The sequence below is a fragment of the Mytilus californianus genome, unplaced genomic scaffold (assembly GCF_021869535.1).
Source record: "Mytilus californianus isolate M0D057914Y unplaced genomic scaffold, xbMytCali1.0.p SCAF_26, whole genome shotgun sequence".
Taxonomy (NCBI): domain Eukaryota; kingdom Metazoa; phylum Mollusca; class Bivalvia; order Mytilida; family Mytilidae; genus Mytilus; species Mytilus californianus.
This window is the reverse complement of record NW_026262675.1, coordinates 2192076-2216030: the sequence shown is the minus strand read 5'-3', so window position 1 is coordinate 2216030 and position 23955 is coordinate 2192076. Positions and strand designations below refer to the sequence as shown.

General features: G+C 32.6%; 1 protein-coding gene across 2 annotated transcripts in view; it reads left to right on the top strand.

Moving 5' to 3' along the window:
• LOC127732671 (gephyrin-like) overlaps positions 1–23955 on the top strand; it is a 126912-nt gene that overhangs the window by 41975 nt on the left and 60982 nt on the right. Inside the window, exons 8-9 of one of the 2 annotated variants that reach the window (XM_052241835.1) lie at positions 20364–20487; positions 23412–23543. In XM_052241835.1, coding sequence (XP_052097795.1) covers positions 20364–20487; positions 23412–23543 — 256 coding nt within the window. Of the gene's footprint in view, positions 1–2224; positions 4150–20363; positions 20488–23411; positions 23544–23955 lie in introns of those variants that run through there. The other variant, XM_052241834.1, reaches the window with a different exon arrangement.

Genomic DNA, 23955 nt, shown 5'->3' with positions numbered 1-23955 from the left:
AGTAAGATCTACAAACACATCACTATCACCAAAACACAATTTTGTCATGAATCCATCTGTGTCCTTTGTTTAATATGCACATAGACCAAGGTGAGCGACACAGGCTCTTTAGAGCCTCTAGTTTGTAATGTTAATTTCTTTCTTATTATGAGCAATAGGATAACTATATTTAGTATGTGCGTACCTTGCAAGGTCCTCATGCCCGTCAGACAATTTTCATTTGACCTCGACCTCATTTCATGGATCAGTGAACAAGGTTAAGTTTTCGTGGTCAAGTCCATATATCAGATACTATAAGCAGTAGGTCTACTATATTTGGTATATGGAATGATTGTAAGGTGTACATGTCCATCTGCTAGGTGTCATCTGACCTTGACCTCATTTTCATGGTTCAGTGGTCAAAGTTAAGTTTTTGATTTTTGGTCTTTTTTTCTAATACTATATGCAATAGGTCAACTATAAATGGTGTATGGAAATATTTTATGATGTACATGTCAGTCTCACAGGTTTTATTTGACCTTGACCTCATTTTCACGGTTCATTCCTCAGTGTTAAGTTTTTGTGTTTTGGTATGTTTTTCTAATACTATATGCAATAGATCAACTATATTTGATGTATGGAAGGATTGTAAGGTGTATATGTCTGTCTGGCAGGTATCATCTGACCTTGACCTCATTTTCATGGTTCATTGGTCAATGTTAAGTTTTCATGGTTAAGTTTGTTTCTTAGATACTATAAGCAATAGGTCAACTATATTTAATGCCTAAATTGATTGTAAGGTGTACATGTCTGTCTGTCATGGTACATCTGACCTTGACCTCATTTTCATGGTTCATTGGTCAATGTTAAGTTTTCTTGTTTAAGACTGTTTCTTAGAAACAATAAGCAATAGGTCAACTATGTTTGGTTTATTGAATGATTGTAAGGTGTACATGTATTTCTCGTTTGGTTTATCTGACCTTGACCTCATTTTCTTGGATCATGTTAAGTTTATGTGTTACTTGTAGTAAAGCTTTGTATTTAGGACTATCAACATAAAATCAATGGTTAGTAAAGAAGGTAAAACATTTCAGCGTGTGCACTCATGTTGGGGTTTTTTTTTTTTTGGCTGCTGTAATTGAAGTATACAAAACATATATCCTTTTTGTCGAGCCTTCGACTTTAGTCGAAAAAGCGAGACATAGTGATCCTACATTCCGTCGGCGTCGTCGTCGTCGTTGTCGTCGGCGGCGTCCACAAATATTCACTCTGTGGTTAAAGTTTTTAAAATTTTAATAACTTTCTTAAACTATCCTGGATTTCTACCAAACTTGGACAGAAGCTTGTTTATGATCATAAGATAGTATCCAGAAGTAAATTTTGTAAAAATAAAATTCCATTTTTTCCGTATTTTACTTATAAATGGACTTAGTTTTTCTGCCGGGAAATTTTACATTCACTCTGTGGTTAAAGTTTTTAAAATTTAAATAACTTTCTTAAACTATCCTGGGTTTGTACCAAACTTGGACAGAAGCTTGTTTATGATCATAAGATAGTATCCAGAAGTAAATTTTGTAAAAAAATAAATCCATTTTTTCCTTATTTTATTTTTAAATGGACTTAGATTTTCTGCCAGGAAACAACACATTCACTCTGTGGTTAAAGTTTTTAAAATTTTAATAACTTTCTTATACTATTTTGGATTTGTACCAAACTTGGACAGAAGCTTGTTTTTTATCAAAAGCTAGTATCTAGAAGGAAATTTTGTAAAAAAATAAATCCATTTTTTCTGTATTCTACTTTTAAATGGACTTGGATTTTCTGCCAGGAAAAAACACATTCACTCTGTGGTTAAAGTTTTTAAAATTTTAATAACTTTCTTATACTATTTTGGATTTGTACCAAACTTGGTCAGAAGCTTGTTTATGATCAAATACTAGTATCTAGAAGGAAATTTTGTTTTCTTCCAGTTAACATTACATTCAGTCTGCAGTTAAAGTTTTTAAACATTTATTAGATTCATAAACTATCCTGGATTTTTACCAAACTTGGACAGAAGCTTCTTACAATCAAAAGATAGTATCAAGTGAAATATTTTTATTGATTTACTTCCTCATTTTTGTTGAGCCTGCGATTAACAGAAAAAGTAGGCGAGACACTGGGTTCCGCGGAACCCTTACGAATTTTATTTATACAGTATGAAGTTTAAGGCCTTTCTATTTATCATACTGTCATTATTTTGTAGGCTGTAAAGGCATGGCACACAAACAGGATAGACACAACTGTAGTGTTATGGTTAATATGAAGTTGTATCTCAGTAATTTGAATCACTGGCAGATTCAGGTCAAAGGTGATCATGTAGAAGATGGAGTGTTATGGACTTTACCCCCAGGACGCAGAATAAATGAAGTGACGAGGGACCAAATTATTTCTACATATTCAAGTGATAAGCCAGAAGATCCAGAGGAAGGGATAATCAAAATTATGCCATTCGATAATGAGAGGAAACGATATTCTAGATACATGGCCAGTATGAAAAGGAGGCGAAAAATGAAAACTTACAATGCAAGAAATGAATGCAACGAGATTGAAAGTTTAGAGCAAGATCGACCTCATAGTGATTCAATAGAAACATCAGCTATATGTGATAACACAGAAGTAAATGTGTCACATGTGTACACTTATACAACACATAAACTGGCAGATTCTGTAGGACCTATTACAGACATTGTTAGTCCACAATGTCTTAGCCAGGAGACAATTATATATGCTGAAACACCATCAATATCCAATAACTATCAATATACTATTATATAAGGTAATCACTAGAAACTGGAAAATCTGGTGGCAAAACATTACCTCCCCTGTGAACATTGAGAAATACAACTCTGCAAGGACGTTACTTATTATAAGTTCACAAGAAAATGATTTGGTAAATAGTAATAATAAAAAAAAAATTAAATAAAAACTGAATTTCCTTATGATGTTATTATTTTCTTCTCAATATAGCAAAGGATGAGGATGGCAGGCTGTAGAAGTTTTGTGTAAAAGTGGTTTGAAATGTTGCTATGGAAAAGGACAAAATTTACCAACCTCTTTTTATTTTCTACTGGCTGTGTATAGAACTTAACTGGAACATGCCAATTATCTGTATATATAACCAGCTAGTCCAGATTTGTCAAGGGAAAAAAATCAACAGTGTCATTTGATATGCTGTAATGTAAAATATTTCAACTTGAACAGCCATAACCTTTAAATCATTATATTCACATTAAGACAGTTTTTGATATTGAAAGTTTCTGTGACATTGGTTTGTTTGAAAACTTAGTTTTGAAAAGTTGGTAGATTTCTGGAAATTATACCACACTAAAGACTATTTGGAACACTCTGAAAATTGGTGTTTGAATAGAGCTTTAGTTTTTTTATCTGCAAGATTTTGTCAGTCATGGTCTATTGACTTTGAAACTTTTACTTAGTTTACACTTATTAGTTTGTGATTAGGTCAGTTTATGGGGAACCACTAGTATAGGTCAATGATATTTGGTATGCAGTTGTATAAGCATTAGCAGATCTCATTTCCATGGAGATTATTTGGCCCTGCCCCCTCATTCATGGTCTATTAACTTTGAAACTTTTGCTTAGTTTTCATGTATTAGTTTGTGATTAGGTCAGTTTAAGGGGAACTATTAGTGGTAGGTCAATGATAATTGGTATGCAGTTGTATAAACATTAGCATATCTCATTTCCATGGAGAATATTTGATCCTTACCCCTCAGTCATGGTCTATTGACTTTGAAACTTTTACTTAGTTTACATGTATTAGTTTGTGATTAGGTCAGTTTAAGATGAACCACTAATGTTAAGTCAATGATATTCGGTATTGAATGTATTGGCATTTGCAAGTTTCATTTCCATGGAGATTATATAACCCCACCCCCTAATTATGGTTCATTGACTTTGAAACTTTTACATAGTTTACAAGTTAATGTTTGTGTTTAGGTTTGTTTAAAGGGAACGACTTATGAAAAGTCAATGGTATTTGGTTTGCAGTTGTATTAGCATTGGCACATCTCATTTTCATGGAGATTGTTTAGCCCTGTACCTTCAGTCATGGTTCATTGACTTTGAATATTTGCATAACTTACATGTTAAAGTATTGCTATTTTAATTTCAACATTTGCATTATCAAAATAACAAATAGGCGAGACATATCTCTGTGTTAACAGTTTATGTCAAAAAAAATTACAAATATCGAGAAAATCTTTTATGGTAGGATATCAACAAAAAATTATATATTTTAAGAAACATCTGGTTCTCTGTGTCAAAAATTTTTGTTTGCCCACCATATATTACAAAAGTGCATGCGTAAAATAAGCTCCTCTAATTCCTAATTCTCAGCACCCCTGCCTCCCCCTTTCCCAAACATTAAATCCTGGATTTGCTCCTGTATAGCTTGTTCTGTCTGAATTCCTTATTCATGAGCATTAAAGTAACCGACTATAAACAATTTATTAAGTGATTAGTATTTAGATATTTTGTGCAGTTTTTCTTCATTTCTTATTTGTACTAAATCTGTATGAAAGAAAAGATAATAATCATGAAAAAATATGATCACTAAATCAAGAAAATGAGCAATTTTTAGTATTTATATGGAAACATATTTTCTTATTGATTTACATGAGAAGAGTTATTAAGTTAAAAGTACAGCAATATAATCTGATAATTATTTGTATATACATATGTACTCAAATCATGTTGTATGATCAGTAGCTGCAATAAATACATGTCTAATATTCAGTCAAATTTCATTAAATATCGGAATTACATATGTTATTGGTTGTAGAAGGTGATATGTCATATGATTAAGTTAATATTTCTTGTAATGTTTAAAGCAGCTATTTCTAATTATATTTAAACTTGATTTGGCTTCATTCTATTTCTATAGTATAGTATATTACTTCTGTAATTAACATTTAAATTTGATTCATTCAAATAAAGCTTAGTAAATGCAATAAAGAATCAAAAGAGGTGGCTGATTTACTTTTTGATTAGTTTATTTAAGAAGGACTTATTGTTATCTTGGTAGACACTTTGCTAACATACAACAATTAACAGAGTCTATGTAGACTTTTAGGTAACATAAGAATTAACAGACTTTGGAAAACACCATTTCTTCATTAATTACAGAATAATGTTTTATTATACATCAAAGTAACTTATATATAGAAAATAAAGCCAGGTTTGACATATATATAGTATACTTTTATAGCTGACTATGCATTATGGGTCTTGCTCATTGTTGAAGGCCGTATGGTGACCTATAGTTGATTATTTCTATGTCATTTGTTCTCTTGTGGACAGTTGTCACATTGGCATTCATACCACATCTTCGTATTTTTTGTATAAATAAGGTGTGAGTCTAGTGTTATCATTCAATGTAATGTTACATCCTTTAAGGTTTATTGTGTGTGTTACCTGCTGTGGCCAAGCTGGTTACATCCTCTAAGGTTTATTGTGTGTGTTACCTGCTGTGGGCAAGCTGGTTACATCCTCTAAGGTTTATTGTGTGTGTTACCTGCTGTGGCCAAGCTGTTTACATCCTCTAAGGTTTATTGTGTGTGTTACCTGCTGTGGCCTAGCTGGTTACATCCTCTAAGGTTTATTGTGTGTGTTACCTGCTGTGGCCTAGCTGGTTACATCCTTTAAGGTTTATTGTGTGTTACCTGCTGTGGCCTAGCTGGTTACATCCTTTAAGGTTTATTGTACCTGCTGTGGCCAAGCTGGTTACATCCTCTAAGGTTTGTAGTCTGTGTTACCTGCTGTGGCCTAGCTGGTTACATCCTTTAAGGTTTATTGTGTGTGTTAACTGCTGTGGCCTAGCTGGTTACATCCTCTAAGGTTTATTGTGTGTGTTACCTGCTGTGGCCAAGCTGGTTACATGTCTTAATGTTTTATCTATTAGAAAAATATGATGACTGGATTGTTCTTAGTTTTAAAATGGTGTTTAATTTTCTTGCCAATAAAACTAACATGACCCAGACTTTTTGAAAATATTAGGGTTAAAATTAGTTAACAGAATTCAGACAACTCCTTTAAAGGCCTAATTGCTGCTAACCATGGGAGAAGGATACACATAGATATGTCTAATGCTGTACATGTTATTGTCATAATAATTGGTTGTTATCTTAATTTGAAACAAAAAAAAAAGATAAATAGAAATTCAATTCTGATGAGACCATTTGTTACTGAAATGATTTTATAGTTGTGATTGTCTTTCAGAATAATGTTAGATCAAACTGTACAACCTGCCCATATTATTGTGTATGAAAATGGACTTTTAAAATCATGCACCTCTGTTGTCATATTTCACAAAGATGGTAGTTTTGTATTTTTCGTTTATTTCTCCATTTCTTGAATGAAATGCACTGTTAATTGTTTCAATTTATTGATCATTAATTGAATACCTGTTAGCTTATATATTTACTAGTTGCAGAAAACTAGGACAATCTATTCTTATATTTAATCAAAAATATTATGGACGTCCCTTTTTAGACAAGTTTTTTTGACAATATAAACAAGAAAAATATTACATTGAAACACTACTCATCAAATTATTTATTTTTTAATTATTCTAAACTTCAATTTTTTTCTATATTTATCACTCAAATTATTCAATTACCCTATGGTAAAAACAAATTATTTAAATGCCCAAAAAGGCGCAAGCCAGGGCCGACCGTGCGAGGGCTGTATAGCCAGTCAAGGTCGTTAAAAACTCCCATCATCATGAAACACTACACCTGTCCATTTATTTCATAGTGTAAAACAGAACTCTGGTTAATTAAAGAATTTTTTTAAAGGAGAAAATAAAATGAATTAAATAATGAATTCCTGACACACTCTTTAAGTATACAGTGATGCATGATTGTATCCATGAGGTTTTTCTTTAAATCAGGGATTTTTCAAAATGATACAGGTCGCTGTATGGTGTGTAGATGAATACCTCGTAAGTAATTGCTATGCAGCAATTGTTCACATTGAATTTGAGTCAGAAGGCCAGGAAGCTAGGTTTGTGATGCAGGTTCCTCAGAGTCTAGTGTATTATATTGGTTTAAATAGCTACTGTTTCTAAAATGGAATTTATTTGTATTTGCTTTATACATCAGGTGTTTTAAGTTTTCTTACCCCATTCTTGCATGTATTTATACCTACCACCTGATGTATGATTATTTAATGATTTTACACCAGATGGACTCAGTTATTTTGAGAATGAATTACTTGATCTGAATTACTTTAGAAACTGTATGATTAATATCTAATGTCATAATATTTTCATCTCAATGCAAAATCAGTTAACCTATGACCTCCATTTAATCCCAATAACTAGATAATGGTGAAATGGAGAAATACACCAGGCAGAGGTATAAGGGTTAAATACACTGGCCTAAATGAAAAGTTGGATGAGGAGTGAGGAAAAAAGTCAAGCTCTGTTTTTTTTTTTATGGAGGGGCCATTAAGTTTTACCCTTGTCCGTCTGTACGTCCATCCATATATTCGTACACCCGAAATTGGTTTCCGTTCTCTAACTTTAGTTTGCCTCAACCGAATGTTATGAAACTTATACACAATGCTTATTACCACACGTTTGAATTTGGGTGGGGTCATTTTTACCTTTCTAGAGATATGCCCCTTTACAATTGGAAAATTTGCTGAATTTTTCTTCTCCGTTCTCTAACTTAAGGTTGCCTCCTCCAAATGTTATGAATCTTATACACAATGTTTATTACCACACAACACAGATCAAGTTTGATTTTTGGTGGTGTCACTTTTACCGTTCTAAAGCTTATAATGCCTTGACATTTTACCTTTTACCTTGTTATTGATTAAGGTTCCTGCTATTCACATTAGAAACCATTTTTTTTCGGAAAAAATTGTGGGTGCAAGGTTTCAATATTCCACAGTTTCATAAGGTAAACTTTGACTTATGACTTGAAAATAATTGTACCAAGTTGAAGATTGGATGTCAGTTCTTACCCTCTGTTGTGCGAGGGACAGTCTATACTAACTGTCCCTGGTTGTGCCTACATCGATCAACATCTCAGTTTTCATTGTATTTACCAGAACTCAGATTTTAAACTGTTTCAGTGGCTGTGGATATTTTTAGTTTGCTACTGTTTGTCTAAGTACTGATGATATGAATAATGTCATCAAAGAAGATGTGGGATATTAGATGTACGTCGTTGAGCCAACCTAACATCACATCAAGGTAGTAACTAAAACAAGTCTTGCTACCATATCATGGTGTTTATTGCTGCTGTAATATCTAATATAGACAAAGTGAGTAAACTACACAAATACCCGCCATTAAGGAGGGCCTGGATGGAGGGTCCTTTATTTTTGTATTCTTTAATTTTTTAGGCCATTTTTCTCTATTCTTTGTGATTTTGCCCATTATGTTATTTTCTTTTCTTTGTATAAATATTAGCACTATTGTCTCCATTACTCTTTTGTATTCTTTAATTTTGTTGTATTTTCCTCTGTTCTTTATTTTTTTGCACTTTATTTTTGCCCATTATTCTCTATTCTGTAAACCCCATTCATAAAAGCATTGAGACACCAACTAACTAAGGATTTTGTTCGGATATTTACTCTTGGTCTCAGCCGAGTTTATCTCGACAAATGGAATAACAAAGGTTACACAGAAAACATAATATAAATCAGTACAGCAAAACGCTCAACTCAATAATATTGGTATTATATAGACATGAACACAGCTTTCTAATTATTACCGTATCCAAGGATAAGTATACAGAACCTTTTTACAAATAAATCCTTGCCGTATCAAATAAGAATATTTGTAGGTTCTAAAATGAAAACACGTATTACAATGCAAAAAGTGTTTGTACAGAATTCCACACAAGAAAATTTAGAAAATAATAAAACATTTAATTAATTTCATTTACTTGGTTCATGATCAATAACTTAAAAGATCTGCGAAGAGTTGTTATAAAAATTTATAGATATATTGAATAATTAATCTCGTAGTGCATAATATGAAAAGTAATTCAATTGGGGCATTACACTGATGACAGTCATGCTCTACCCACATATTATTGATACAATTACTCTCAAAACTCATTCAAGTAGTAAAACCTTATAAAAGAAGACAACGGACTCGGTGCTGAATCTAAATGACGAGGCAGAATCTGCTGAAGGCAAAACAGTTGGAGGTGTAAATTGTTGTCTGGTTCCTAAGTCTTGTAGGATGTAGGATGTCCTTGAGTCATGTTCCATTATATCTAATTATGTTTGGTAGTTGATCGTGTTATTGTTCCAACATATGGATTAAAAAAGTGGTTACAATGTATAAATTGATGACAATAAGCTTTGCAAACTTAAAACCACGAAAATGGTAGGGTCGGTTTGTCCTGATTTTATTTCACACCTTGGTCATTTTACAAAATAAAGTCGTTTACTCTTACTAATATTCACAGTACCACAGCTTCAAGTAAGTATAATCGGCTATTGTAAAGTCATTATACTGTATTGCTGAATTTGAATCAAAATTGACAATGCCCAAACATGAGTGTGATAAACTGCACTAAGCTGAACTATTTCGACCAGTTTCTCAGTTTTTTTAAGGTCGTCTTGTTCTATTGTATTGTAGTTTTAATGCACGATGGGAAATCTAATGAATAAAAATATTACCCCCTGTATACGCTTAAAAATGAGACTCTTCAATGTTTGGTACGAACTCTGCACGGACACTATCGGTAACAAGTTAAAAAAAATGTGTACAAAATTGGTTCCTTACTGTAATTAAGTAAATGTATGATGATAAAATTGACTAACATTGTCACTTCGACCCCTTTAAACCATCCAACGAAATGGTTATATATTTCTTGTCTTAAAGGGACACTAGCTACGAGATATATAAAAAATCTAAAATAGGATTTTTTTGTTCAATCATTAATGAAAGTGAAATAGTGAAATAATAATTCGCTTTTAGCAGCCAGTATGGTTCAATTTTGTCAAAATAAACGAAGAAACATTGATAGTGTATTATTCACTTGCAAGTGAATAATTCGACCCCATTAAATCCGTATTCATGTGAACTTCAATTTAACCCCTTAGCTAGAGATGGATAACGCATGAATTGTGTGTGTATAGTTATTTAAAGGAAAAGAATGTCAACATTGAAAGTGAAACATGGGTAAATCATTTAATTGACTACTTCGATCCACATAAAAATCATTCTTATACAGGTAAAAACGATGATTAACATATGTTTTTTAATCTATAATATGAAATTAAACAGACCTAGAAAAATCCAATTGCACGAGTTCGCTTTATCTATTTATTATATCTTTATTTATGTTTATATCACTTATATGGTCATCGGAGGTATTCGGAGGTCAACTCGATAGTTAATTAGATGGCGTCTAGACTAAAATACACACGAAACGAAGCTACATATTCTCGAGCCCATGCCCTGTAAATTGTTTATTTTAGACTTTTTATAATTTGTATAAATGTTTTACATTGTTATAAATCAAATATTAGAATTTGAGTCTAATCGGTGAACATGAATTTGACAACTAGTGCCCCTCTAAGTTATGTGCAGCTATGTGTGATATATTGTTTTATTTGAACATGATTTTTGAAGCACTCGTTGAAAAAGGAGACAATTCCATTGGTTTAAATGACCACTAAATAGCCAAAGGTCTGAAAAAATTTTAGTTTGTCTTGTATGAGAATCACGTCTGTTGACACTCTGTTGTATGACTGCCTCTGTCACAAGTAGATTTTATTTGAAAAATAAACTAAAAACTATTTCGTAGTCAGACTGATCATGGTTATATGTATGGTTATAATTCTGTATGTCCGTTCATCTGTTCGTCCCATTTCGTAATTGGTATGATTAAATTTCCGCAATATGTGAAGTACATATGCTGTCACAATGTAAGTTTACCATGTAAATCAACAAGATATAACAAAACTTTAGCTATTTAAGAAATAGATCCGAGTCAAACTAAACAGTTGTTGGCCCAAACGCACGACTAATAACGGGTTTTTTTTTATGTTATTTCAGATTTTCTCTCGCTGCGCTATAATGTCCACATGCTTGGCGTTATACCGAAATCCATCAATCAATTAATGCAATGTTATTCAAAGAAGGATATGAAATTTATATTCAGAGGTAATACACTGTTATCACAGAGATATGTCTCGCTTTTTTGTAATTTTGATAATGCAAATATTGAAATTAAAATGGCAATACTTAACAAGTTAGGCTAATATTCAAAGTCAATGAACTATGACTGAGGTACATGGCTAAACCATCTCCATGTAAATGAGATGCGCCAATGCTAATACAACTGCATACCAAATATCATTGACTTATTATAAGTTGTTCCCTTTAAACAAACTAAACACAAACATTAACTTGTAAAGTATGTAAAAGTTTCAAAGTCAATGAACCATGAAGATGGGGTGGAGCTATATAATCTCCATGGAAACTATACTTACAAATGCCAATAAATTTGCATACCAAATATCATTGACTTAACATTTGCAGTTCATCTTAAACTGATCTTATCACATACTAATACATGTAAACTGAGCAAAAGTTTCAAAGTAAATAGGCCATGACTGAGGGGATGGGGCCAAATATTCTCCATTGAAATGAGATGTGCTAATGCTTATACAACTGATTACCAATTAATATTGGCCTACCACTAATGGTTCCCTTTGAACTGACCTAATCACAAACTAATACATGTTAACTAAGCAAAATTTTCAAAGTCAATATACCATGACTAAGGGGGCTGAGCCAAATAATCTCCATGGAAATGAGATATGCCAATGCTTATACAACTGCATACCAAATATCATTGACCTACCACTAATGGTTCCTCATAAACTGACCTAATCACAAACTAACAAATGTAAAATAAGCAAAAGTTTCAAAGTCAATAGACCATGACTGAGGGGGCAGGGCCAAATAATCTCCATGGAAATGAGATGTGCCAATGCTAATACAACTGTATACCAAATATCATTGACCTACCACTAATGGTTCCCCATAAACTGACCTAATCACAAACTAATACATGTAAAACAAGCAAAAATTTCAAAGTCAATAGACCATAACTGAGGGGGCAGGGCCAGATAATCTCCATGGAAATGAGATGTGCCAATGCTAATACAACTGTTTACCAAATATGACTGACCTACAACTTGTGGTTCACCACAAACTAGACCTAATCACAAACTAATACATTGTTGACGCCGACGCCGGAAACAGCATATCTATGTCTCGCTTTTTGACTCCGTCAAGCGAGAGACAAACGAATTTTTACAAATTGATTATTTGTTTTTTAGTCATTTTTTGTTCTTTATGCTTTTCTGTTGATTAATTTTAATGGTAGATATAGAATGGGAATACACATATATTTTAACATTTTGAACTCGTAGTAAGTACGAAAAGTATACCAACTCCATTTAGCCTGTGATGAATGAGGTCAAGGTAGAGATACCAATAGATATCAGTGTGCTACCTCGTTATGATTTACTTTTTCTTCACAATTAATGAAAAGAAGCATACGAGGAAATTTTATTCTACGTATCTTCATAGCATGACAGCAACAAAATAGCAATTGACAGTAGTAAAGACCAAAGGTACTCTGCTGTTTATATTGGCGAGAATGTTTTGCATATTGTGGTATTCCGATATTAACAAAAAGGAAACAAAACAGATTTTTCTGATCAGCATAGTTCATTTACAAAATAGAAGTATGAAGATAGAAGTAAACGAAAGCATAGGGAATTTATTAAAGAGGCGTGGAATGGCTAATTGCCAGTCATTTACAGAGATTTGTAATGAAACTTGCGCTTTATAAGTTATTCTTCTGAGGATTTTTAAAGCAATAATTTCACATAATTAATTAAAATAGTATGCTTTATGATCTTATGTTGCCAAAATAAATATATTTGTTATTTGATCTTAAATTTAATACCAAAAATTAAAAAAATCAAAGTACATGGGTGCGATGCCAGTTTTATAATGAAAATAAATGTTCTACTTCCGGTTCCATATGTAGGAAAATGACATTCAACACACTGACAGATTGATATATCATTGTTTTTATATATTTAATTTTGGATATATAGTTTTAAATAACTTTAATTAATTCGATTTTAACAATTGTTCCCGCACTGCATATAAATATTCATAGATAAAGAAGGAAGACATGGAATGCTTAATCATGAGATTTTTGCGGTTGATGGGAAGATTTCCCCTTTTGTTTTTACCAAGCCAAGATAGCCAGGTCTCTGGCACTACTCTGTACATAATTCGGAATTGAAGGAATATATGATAAAACCATAGATGTCTAAATGATTTGCAAAAAGTAAAAAAAAACTCAGTCACTTTGAGTCATCTTCTACCAAATATTGACATTTAGTTTGACCATAAATGCAAAAAAGGTGAAGCCGATCGACTCTTATTTTAGACAAAGTTCCCATGTCGATATTTATTTTACATATTACTCTTAGTGAATGGTAAAGCTCCCGTCACATTAGACCAAGACCATGAAGAGCCCACTACGATATATAAAAAATAAGATCGCGGTGAAATCGTGGTATGGTCGGCTTAACTATTCAATGTTTCATAGTTTTCACGTTCATACCACGACCTTGCTATGATCCTGATAAGATCCTGCTACGATTCCAGTACGATAGTAACTCGTTCTAGTAACGATCTTGTTACGCGCTCTTGCTACGTCTTATAAGACCTTACCACGACTTACACGATCTCTACGTACGCTTTTACCAAGACTTTCCCGATCACATTACGATCTCAATACGAGTATACTACGATCGAACCATGACTCCGCTACGTTGTCACTGCTCTCTAGAATATGGCTTCATCAAATAAGTTCTCAACCCAAATACCTCTTCACCCAAGATGAAGTATGGTATGATCAGGTCGTCAGTTGGTTAGAGATCTTACTCTGGAATCCAATGGATAGTCTTTTCTTCCAAATACTAATTTCTGCCGCGTTGTAAATCTGGGCGTCCGACATGGAACCATATCCTCCTACAGCTATCCATAAAAAATGTAGTATGCATCCACCAAGGTAAGGAGCACTAATGAAAACAAAACTTTATAGTTATGAAACAAGGATCCGCTTTTAGACGGCCTTCTAATAGCAACATGCTTTCCATCGAATGCGACACAAGCGTATAGCACGTTCCATCTTCCCTGAAAGTCTTCGGCAATAGCTCGCCATTCATTTGGTTCCGTTGGACAGGATATGACTTCATCTTTATATTCCTGTACAATTGCCCGGCAAACCTCAGAAATGAAAATACTTAAAGCATTGCGCGCGATTCTTAATTTAAATCGTACTGAAGGGTTGGATACCTATCGCCAGAAGCTAAGTGCCTTAAGGTTATACCAACTTTCAGACCGGGATCTAGTGCCTTTATGAGTCGGTGTCTATCTCCTGAATTCGAGGACTTACTCTGTTTAAAAGTTCTTCAAACATTTCTGGAAGCATCCTTAAAAAATCAAAGAATGACTGTTGATCCTCCATCCTTAATTCTTTCATAAATCTATCGTAATGCCCAAACTGGAGTTTTCTTTCAACAGAATGCCAAGTGCGCACCGCACAGGACCTACGCTGTCTAGTATGTCTTCTTCTTATAACTAAAAGTGTATCCTGATCAGCCAAATCGATACAGTGCAGCTGAATTAAAGATTGCAGAAGTAGGCTTTGCTCATGTTTGTCCATGGTTGAACTACAGGTAGAAGTTATTGCATCCGTTTTTTAAATCCTTGAACAGAATGAGGTCGTGCAATTATCGTTGCTAGGACGTAGTAGTATCGTAGTAAGGTCGTACTAAGGACGGCAAGCAGCGTACTAGTGTCTTCCTTGTCGTATTATAATCGTATCAATATCGTAGTAGAAGCGTTATAAAGACGTAGTGAAATCGGCATAGTTGCAGTGAAATCGTAGCAAGGTCGCAGCGAAATCTTTTCCATTGGCTTCCCGATTGCACCACGATTTCAAAATACGATGCTTCTACGCCCATCCCGATCTTACTACGTCCTTACTACGACCTTCCTGATTGCACCATGATTTCAAATACGATGCTTCTACGCCCATCCCGATTGCACCATGATTTCCAATACGATGTTTCTACGCCTATCTCGATCTTACTACGTCCTTACTACGACCATCCTAATTGCACAATGATTTCCAATACGATGCTTCTACGCCCATTCCGATTGCACCATGATTTCCAATACGATGCTTCTACGCCTATCTCGTTTTACTACGTCCTTACTACGACCATCCTGATTGCACCATGATTTCCAATACGATGCTTCTACGCCCATCCCGATTGCACCATGATTTCCAATACGATGCTTCTACGCCCATCCCGATTGCACCATGATTTCCAATACGATGCTTCTACGCCTATCTCGATCTTACTACGTCCTTACTACGACCTTCCTACGCTTCTACTACGACAATTTTGGCCACGACTGCACCACGAATGTTGTGAGCATTTTCAAAGTTGGTCGTGGACATCCACTATCATGAAGACCTTGACACGTCGTTACCAACACCAGCAGGATCTTACTACGACTTCCAAAATTTTTCATAATTTCTGAGGTCGTAGCGGGGTCGTGGTCCTAGTGTGATGGGGGTATAAGATATCTTAATTTAACAATTCAGCAATTGCCAAGACATTATGCAACTCTTTTATCAGTATCTTATGCTTGTGATGAAATTTGGAAAACTAAATACACTTTTTAATGATTTTTGAAAGAAAGTATCAAAAGCGAAATTCGGCATTATTTTTTAAAAATTTTATTGGACCGGTTACAATATTCGATCCCAAATTGTGTTACTGTATAGTCTGAATAAATGGAGTTATTTGGTATACGTCAGAGATAGCAACCAAACGACAAAATAACCAAACCAAAAGACATCTATAGGCAAACAGCTTTAGTCAGGTGTCTTTACGATTTCTCAAGCTCTAGCTAGTCCTGAGTCAGAGTTGTTTTAAGTAGATTAAAAAGAAAAATCAAAGATCAATCTGCTATTAAAAAAAAAGTCGAGTATCTTTACGATACGTCAAGCTCTAAATAGTCAGGTGAGTCTAAAGTTGGTAATACATTGAAGATCATGCTGCTGTTAACAAAAAAATTCTCCAAAATAACGAAACACGTGAAGATGTAACTCACGATAACTACTGACGAGACTTGACACAAAGATGAAAATATATTACATGTGTTTGTCAGACAGGGTTCATCTGACCTTGACCCAATTTAATGGTTCATAGGTCAACTAAAAGTTTTCGTGATTAGGTCCGTTTTTCAAATACTATAAGAGATGAGTAAACTTTTTTTGGTGTATAGAATGATTCATGGTTTAGATGTCCATTTGGTTGTGTTTAACTGAATGATTCATGGTTTAGATGTCCATTTGGTTGTGTTTAACTGAATGATTCATGGTTAGATGTCCATTTGGTTGTGTTTAACTGACATTGAACTCATATGGTTCATTTGCGAGCATTTAGTTTTCGTGATTATGTACGTTTCTCAAATACCTTGAGAAATAGGTCGATTATATCGGATGTGTTGAATGATTGTAAGGTATAAATGTTCTTCTGACAGGAAACATTTGACTTCGACCTCATTTTCATGTGTCGTTGATAATGTTAAAATTGTGTCATCTTGATCTTAATTCTCAGTGAACATAGAACAAATTCATTGTCAGTAAATTAGGCAACATAAGCTTGCAGATGTTCAAATCTCATACATTGATAAAGAAGATACAAATAAAGGTAGCAAACAAAGACTGAGGGAATTGCATGAACTTCAAAAGGAGACAGATCGTGTGCTTCGACACGATAAGCGTCTCCTGCTATGCATGCATCGCCCGAGTGTAAAACAGTCGAGACAATTCGGCGTGTGCATTCTTGTTTTCTATGTATATACGGAGCCATTGGCAAATTATGACTGTTATTTAATATCCGATTTTGATTTTGATTACTGTTTTAATACATGTCCTTCCCGCGCATCTGTCATACAAAATTTTAATCCGGGTATCTATGGTTATTTCCAATCATGTTGGTATAGTTTAACTAATTGAAGCTCACACAAATAAAACGACTTCCCATGGTTGATAGAACTTTGATAGTTCATCCTATCTAAATCGGATCTTTTAATCATTGTGTCCCCCTCCAAAGAAGCTTTTACTGATTGGTATATGTGAATAAATAAATGTATGATCCTGATTTAAATGCATACGACAGTACACTCCAAACCAAAGGCTGTTGGTGGCTATTGATGAGGCTTTCGTTTAACTTTTCAAGCATATCAAATGTGTTGAAATGTTGTTTAATTAATTTTATTTGCATAATCACAATTGCAAAAATCATATCAGAACATCTATGATAATCACATTTCAAATTACTTTATATTTGTGAAATGTAGGTAATATAAATCGAAAATACAATATGTAATTTTTATCATTTGTTTAAGTTATATTCCTATTGTATTAAAGCTTGAATTTCACTGGTCAACGTCATGAACATGATGAAAACAGGAACCTACAAAATAATATGATTTTGTGATGTTACGAGTATAAATTTTTATGCAGACAAAATAGTTGTGTAAATATGAATTTATTTAGATTTTAAAAAATATCTTTGAGCGTAAATATTTGAATTATAAGTTATAAAAATAATTTACGGAATGTATGATGTGCTAATTCGGCCTTAACCTTAAGTCCCTCGGGCTTTGTTCGTTTTGTGAGTTTGTCGGCTGACTGAGTTAAAATATTAATAAATTCCTTCAAAATAATCTTTATAACTATGATAAATCTTGTATATATTATGTTGTAAACTAGAAACGCTATTTTAGAAAACAGTACGGCTTTGTAAAAATATCACGAGAGAAAAAATCGTAAAAAATGTCTCAAATATCCTTAAGCTTGTATATTATACACGTTATTTACTTCATGAATTTATGAAAAATCGTGCAGAATTTCTGTCGACCGATATAATAAACATCTATAGACCAGCGTACATAACCACATTGATATGTCCATCTATTTTTTCATCTGTAATATAAAAAAAAGAGAGAAAAAGAAAAAAAATGCTAAGTATTTCACCCGAATTTAACTGTATTTTGTATATTATTAGTTAACTTGGTGTAATCAGAGGTGTACAGAATTTAACACCGGTTTTGAAAATCCATGCAAATGTTTTTTTTTTCTGTTACAGTCGTCCGCAAAGACAATTAAGTTTCTCCTGCTAATCTGTTTAAGCTGTCAATATCGACTACATCGATTCCATATCGACATTTAAAAATGTTCGTCGTCATTTGTTTTTCTATTCTATTTATTTAGTTGTGTTTATGTCCCTAATTAAATTGTGAAATTTCGCAATGTAAATAAGGATATGTTACATGATTTCCAATTAGTCTTTAAAAATGTCTTCATTTAATTTGCGCTTTCAACGAGATACAGTTGTCGATATTGACGACATTGGGTCGATATCGACAAATTTTCTTAACGTCCACAAAAAAATATACAAGCAAAATCAGCTCAAGAAAAGCACTTACCTCGAAAATAACGGTATAATAGATAACAAAAAATATTAAGTACATAAAAACAAAATAAACAATTAATATATTACAACGTTTAAACGAATGCCCACAGTTAATCAAAGTACTTTTGAAACCCACTGATAAGAAGTCATGCCGTCTTATAGACTAATGTCACTTGCGGTACCTCAGAGAAGGCTTTATATACAGAAACGTCGTGAACAGTGCAAGAAGTCGTTATCTTAAGCTTGTCCGATGTCCAAAGCAAACTAGACATAAATTCAACTTACTAATTACTATTTATTCCAAAAAAACTACACACAGTTACAATTTATCGAACAACAACATTATAATTGTAAACTTTATCAATAAGTCTATTAGGACAAAGAGAAAGATTCGAAGGATCAGTCGGTTTTAATAATATTTGGTTTGTACAGTAGTTTAACCCACAATTGTCTGTGTGCTAGTGTGCAAAAATATTTATAGTTTTGTAATACGTACCATGTTTTATGAAAAGCAATATATATATATATATATATATGTAAAAGGACTACTCTATCTGTGATCAGTTTCACAAAAATTATTACGACTAAAGTTGATCTCAAGTCATGAACAATTCAGTATACTTACGATCAACTTTAATTGTAAGATGTTTTTGTGAAAGTGATCACAGGTGTTTAAAATCATTGCAAAGTCATCGCCGTTTTATAGCGTCTATATGTCATTTTGTTTTTCTTTGTTTAAATAATTATTTGTTTTTATAGTGATTAAAATTATAACACAATGTTGACTGCTGTACCCCAATTTTTGACATTTTCACCTATTATGTCTATTTGATTGCTCACACATTGTTGTCAGTATAATGGAAATAAAACCAGTTTTAACATAAGAAAATGCCTGTACCAAGTCAAGAATATGACAGTTGTTTTTCATTCGTTTGATGTGTTTAAGCTTTTGATTTTGCCATTTGATAGGGGACTTTCCGTGTTGAATTTTCCTTCGGTATTTTTTCTATTTTACTTTTTAATGATTAAATGTTTTAGCAACTGACGATTAATAATATTAAACAATGACTACAATGTATACTGTTTTGCTTAATTGAGGAATGTCACAATCAGGACAATGCTTACAATCAGAATATTTTTATATAGTCTATACAGTATAATATACCGAAGCTTTTGTAGAGAAAAAATCGATTGTATGCCAAAAGCCTCTTTGTCACTGAAAATGACCCATTATGAAATGTCTTCAGATCTTCTTATATTAAACCTGGTTTTATTTCCATTATACATATTCTTGACTGTATCTGACAGACGGGGCATGACTTTCCTATCGATATAATTTGATTTTAGTTTTGAATGCCCATACTGATAGTTTTTAGAAAAAAATACCCACATTTTGCAATTGTTCTGAAAAATAATACTGCTGTGGTGAGAACCTGGAAGTATACAGACAAAGGTTTAAGCAGTGATATCGAAAATTTAGCAAACATTCAAATATGCTTAAAAGTACCTTGCTATTGAAAAAGATACATAGGAAGTGACCTATTTTTGCGAATAATGAAATTGTGTACGTTTCCCAGTTCCAAGTTTGGAAGTATATTTGTCTTACAGACACAGCTACATAAAAATAAAAAAATACTGTTTGACCCTCCTGAGTTGAGTTAGTGTGCGGGGCAAGTTTGGGTAATTTTCGGTATATTTCCTTTGCAACATTTCTGCTATTCAGTCTTGAAATTTAATCACTTTTATTTTAACAGTCTGGTCACCACAAAAACGAACATCGCTATCACGGAGAAAACCATCATCACCATGGAGATAATCCGCAAGGTCATCACGGTCACGAACATCATCATCATCATCATGGATTGCATCATGAACAAAGTGAGTACTACTTAGCTTGGTCCATAAAGAATTACGTTTCTCCATGGTTACAATTGCACATTTCCTTTCATTTTTCTTAATTGGTCAGAAAGATATAGTAACGATTCTCAACATATATTTGTAATATAAAATAGTGGTAGGTGCTATATACATCAATAACACAAACAACACAAAAATATAAGTCAGATATTTTGGAAAGAGTTGAACTCAAACAAATGTTCAAGGTGAAGCAAATAGGTAAAACGTTAATATTGACGGAACCATTATTTTTGTTAAACTTGGTACATATAAAGAGTATTGGGTAATGATGTCTTTGTTTTTGGATTTTGACTTTGTTATTCATGTTTTAGGGGAATATAGTGCAATAAACAAGTAGTCTGTCGAAACAACTGTTCATAAGAAAATAGAGTTTAAAAAGATTATCCAAGGACGTATTAATGTTTCAGCTGTTAAAGTTCTGAGATAAACCAGATCAAAGGTGTAACATTGTTTGATCATCACATAAATTCCATTCAACGGAGAAAAAAGTAAAGTTAGGCTAATTAACTATGCTGTGAACCCTGTATAAATGGGATAACGATGAACTGAATATTTTAATTACTAGCCATAAGTAATTTTATTCTAAGACATGTTTGTTATGAAAGCAACTTTTTTGTTCCAAGCCAATGCAAACAAGCCATATGTCTTATGTTTTACTTTTTGAATGAAGATGTTTCTGACTTCTTGCCCAACAATGTATAAAAGGATTATAGATCAATGTTATGTAGTAAATTTCTCATAAAAATACATGCTGCAAACCTTATGTTCTTTTTTTTTTCTATAAATATTCCAGTACAGCTTAGTATTCTTTTAATAGTGCCAACTAATAAATTTATGTAATATGACCTGCTACAAACATTTTTGCCAATTTCCCAACATTATCCTAGCTTTTAAGTTTTCAGATTTCTTTTTTCAGTTTTTTGTCACAGGTTCATCTACTAAAAATCACTATTTTCTAATTTATTACATATAATCGTTTGCAACTCGCATACTTTCATCCATCTCTCAGGAATCAACAGTATCTACAATACTGGATGACCTTTAAATACACGTTTTATGAAATGCAAATTAAATCTGAATTGAGACATAGACTGTTAATCCATAGTATCTATTCAACAAAATACAAAAAAGGACTTCAAAGTAATAGTTTCCATTACAATAGTAATACAGTTGCTGTCTGAAAATTTTCTGTAGAAGCCTTGGCACTGAGAAAATTCGTATTTCCTAATCATAAACAACTAATATTGCCGTTAAATCATTAAAGTGTTTAATGTTCCAAGTGGTACCATTACTTGAAGAAATATTATACAGATTTCTGATATTTGATTTCTGTCCCTAAAATGAGACCGCGTTAGAATTAAGACAGATTTTTTTTTTACAAATGAGACATTTTTTTGAAATACTTGTAACAGAAATGCAAAACGCTATAAAGCTATCAGAATGTGAAAAATCATGACCGTTTCGTTTCGTCATAGAAGAATCGTTGTGGTAGACATTATTTTCCCCTTTTTAGCACTCGATTTTAAGTTAAAAATTTAAATCTAAAGGACAAATACAAGTAATTAGAGAATATTCTTCGACGCTTTATGATTGAATTGTGACAAATACAATACATTGCAAATTGATATAAGTTGTTAAGATAGAGGATATGGCAGTCAAATTGCACCTTTCAAAAGTATGGATGATGCGGACAAATCAGTAATGTTTTGAATAACTTTTGACATATCACGATATTGTTCTTTAACATTAAGGTATCGTTATTGAAATTTAGATGAATATGTTATTATTATATAGATTGAAATTTTACACAAATATACAAACAGATTATCAGATTTAAAAAAGAGACCTCGAATTCGCACGACAGCGTAGGAGAAATAAGCCTTATCTTGTTACATAAATATTGAGTAGAACAAATTTCATTTAATTAAGCTAATAGTTTCTGATATTTATATACTCGAAGAAGCAAAACTATCTGTTTAGACTGAATATTACATCTAAAAAATGATATATGAATAACAAGGTTTTCATCTACTCAGTGAAAGCTGAATATTTGTTAATAATTTATCTCCACTTTAATATTAATAAAAATACATGATGTAAAGATTATTCTATATGATAGGGTATAACATTTTTGAGCTATCGTTTTAGTGCTACCTTCAAATTAATAATTTCCAACGTAGCTGTTATTTGTGTAAATAATTAAGAAAAACTTTCAAGCACAAACATAAAACGAAGATCTGTAGTATTTGATGAACTTCGATTTGAAAATTAGAAAAATGTTACTTAATAGCAATTACATGTAGTAAAACAAAATCTACAAAGACCTTTTTTTTACCAAAAGCATCAAATGAGTTATACACGTACATGACTTTTTTTTATCAATTTAAGTGTTTTTCATTGTATCTAGAAAACTATAGTAGATAGACAAAACTGTACAGCAAAAACGATCACCGATACAAGAATAGAAATATTACCAAATGACTGAAACCATCAATTGACTCTTTACAATTGGGAAACTTAAATCATTACGTTCGTCATAGATTCTAGTTTATATTAATTTTAATCGTATTAAAATTATGGTGACTGCTTAGTTGAGGACCATTGGATTTTGGGAGGTGATGAGAGATTATGACTTGATTGATCCTAATATTTGCTTCATTAAATCGTATGATAATGACACTGAAAAGTATAATTTTATAGGCAGGATTCGATTATAAAATCATTTGAAAAGATTCTCAAAATACATTGTTGATTGCGTTTAAAGTGGAAATAAACATCAAGGTATTGTTTGCCAGGTGAATGATCTAGACTCTTAATAACCTCTAGACTAAAGTTACATTAATATGTTTAAATGTGTATGTATTACATAAAAGTTCTTGATGCAGGTGAAGTGGATGCTACCAGAGTCGCACACAGACCCAGAGAATCTCCATATCCTATCATAACAGTGGAGGAAGCTGTCAGCACGGTGATAAAACATACTACTGTTCTAGGAACAGAAGAAGTATTCTATAAAAGTAAGTTAAAAACAAAAGAAGTTAAGTATTGCATAGCAATAATAAGCAGGATCAAACTTACATGTAGATGCCGCGTTTGAAGCAGAATTTGCTTACCTTTATGCTTATGGCTACTCAGACCTCAGTTACCAGAGGCTTTTGTGAGAATGTTTATATTTCTTATATTTAATTTAAAAGGGTTTACTGTTCGCAGACGTCTTTTCGTTTTTGTCCATATGTCTATCACATTGCTTTTGATTTGTCTCTTTTATGTATTGTCCTGTTATTTGATTTGTTGTTGTCCCTTTCAAAATATTTGGTATACTCTACCCGTACAACAGAAATAGTTTTAAATTTTCTAAAATCTATATTGCGTGAAGTTGTAGAAAGTCGGTTAAAAAAGCAGTAACAGAATAAATGAATAAATAAATAA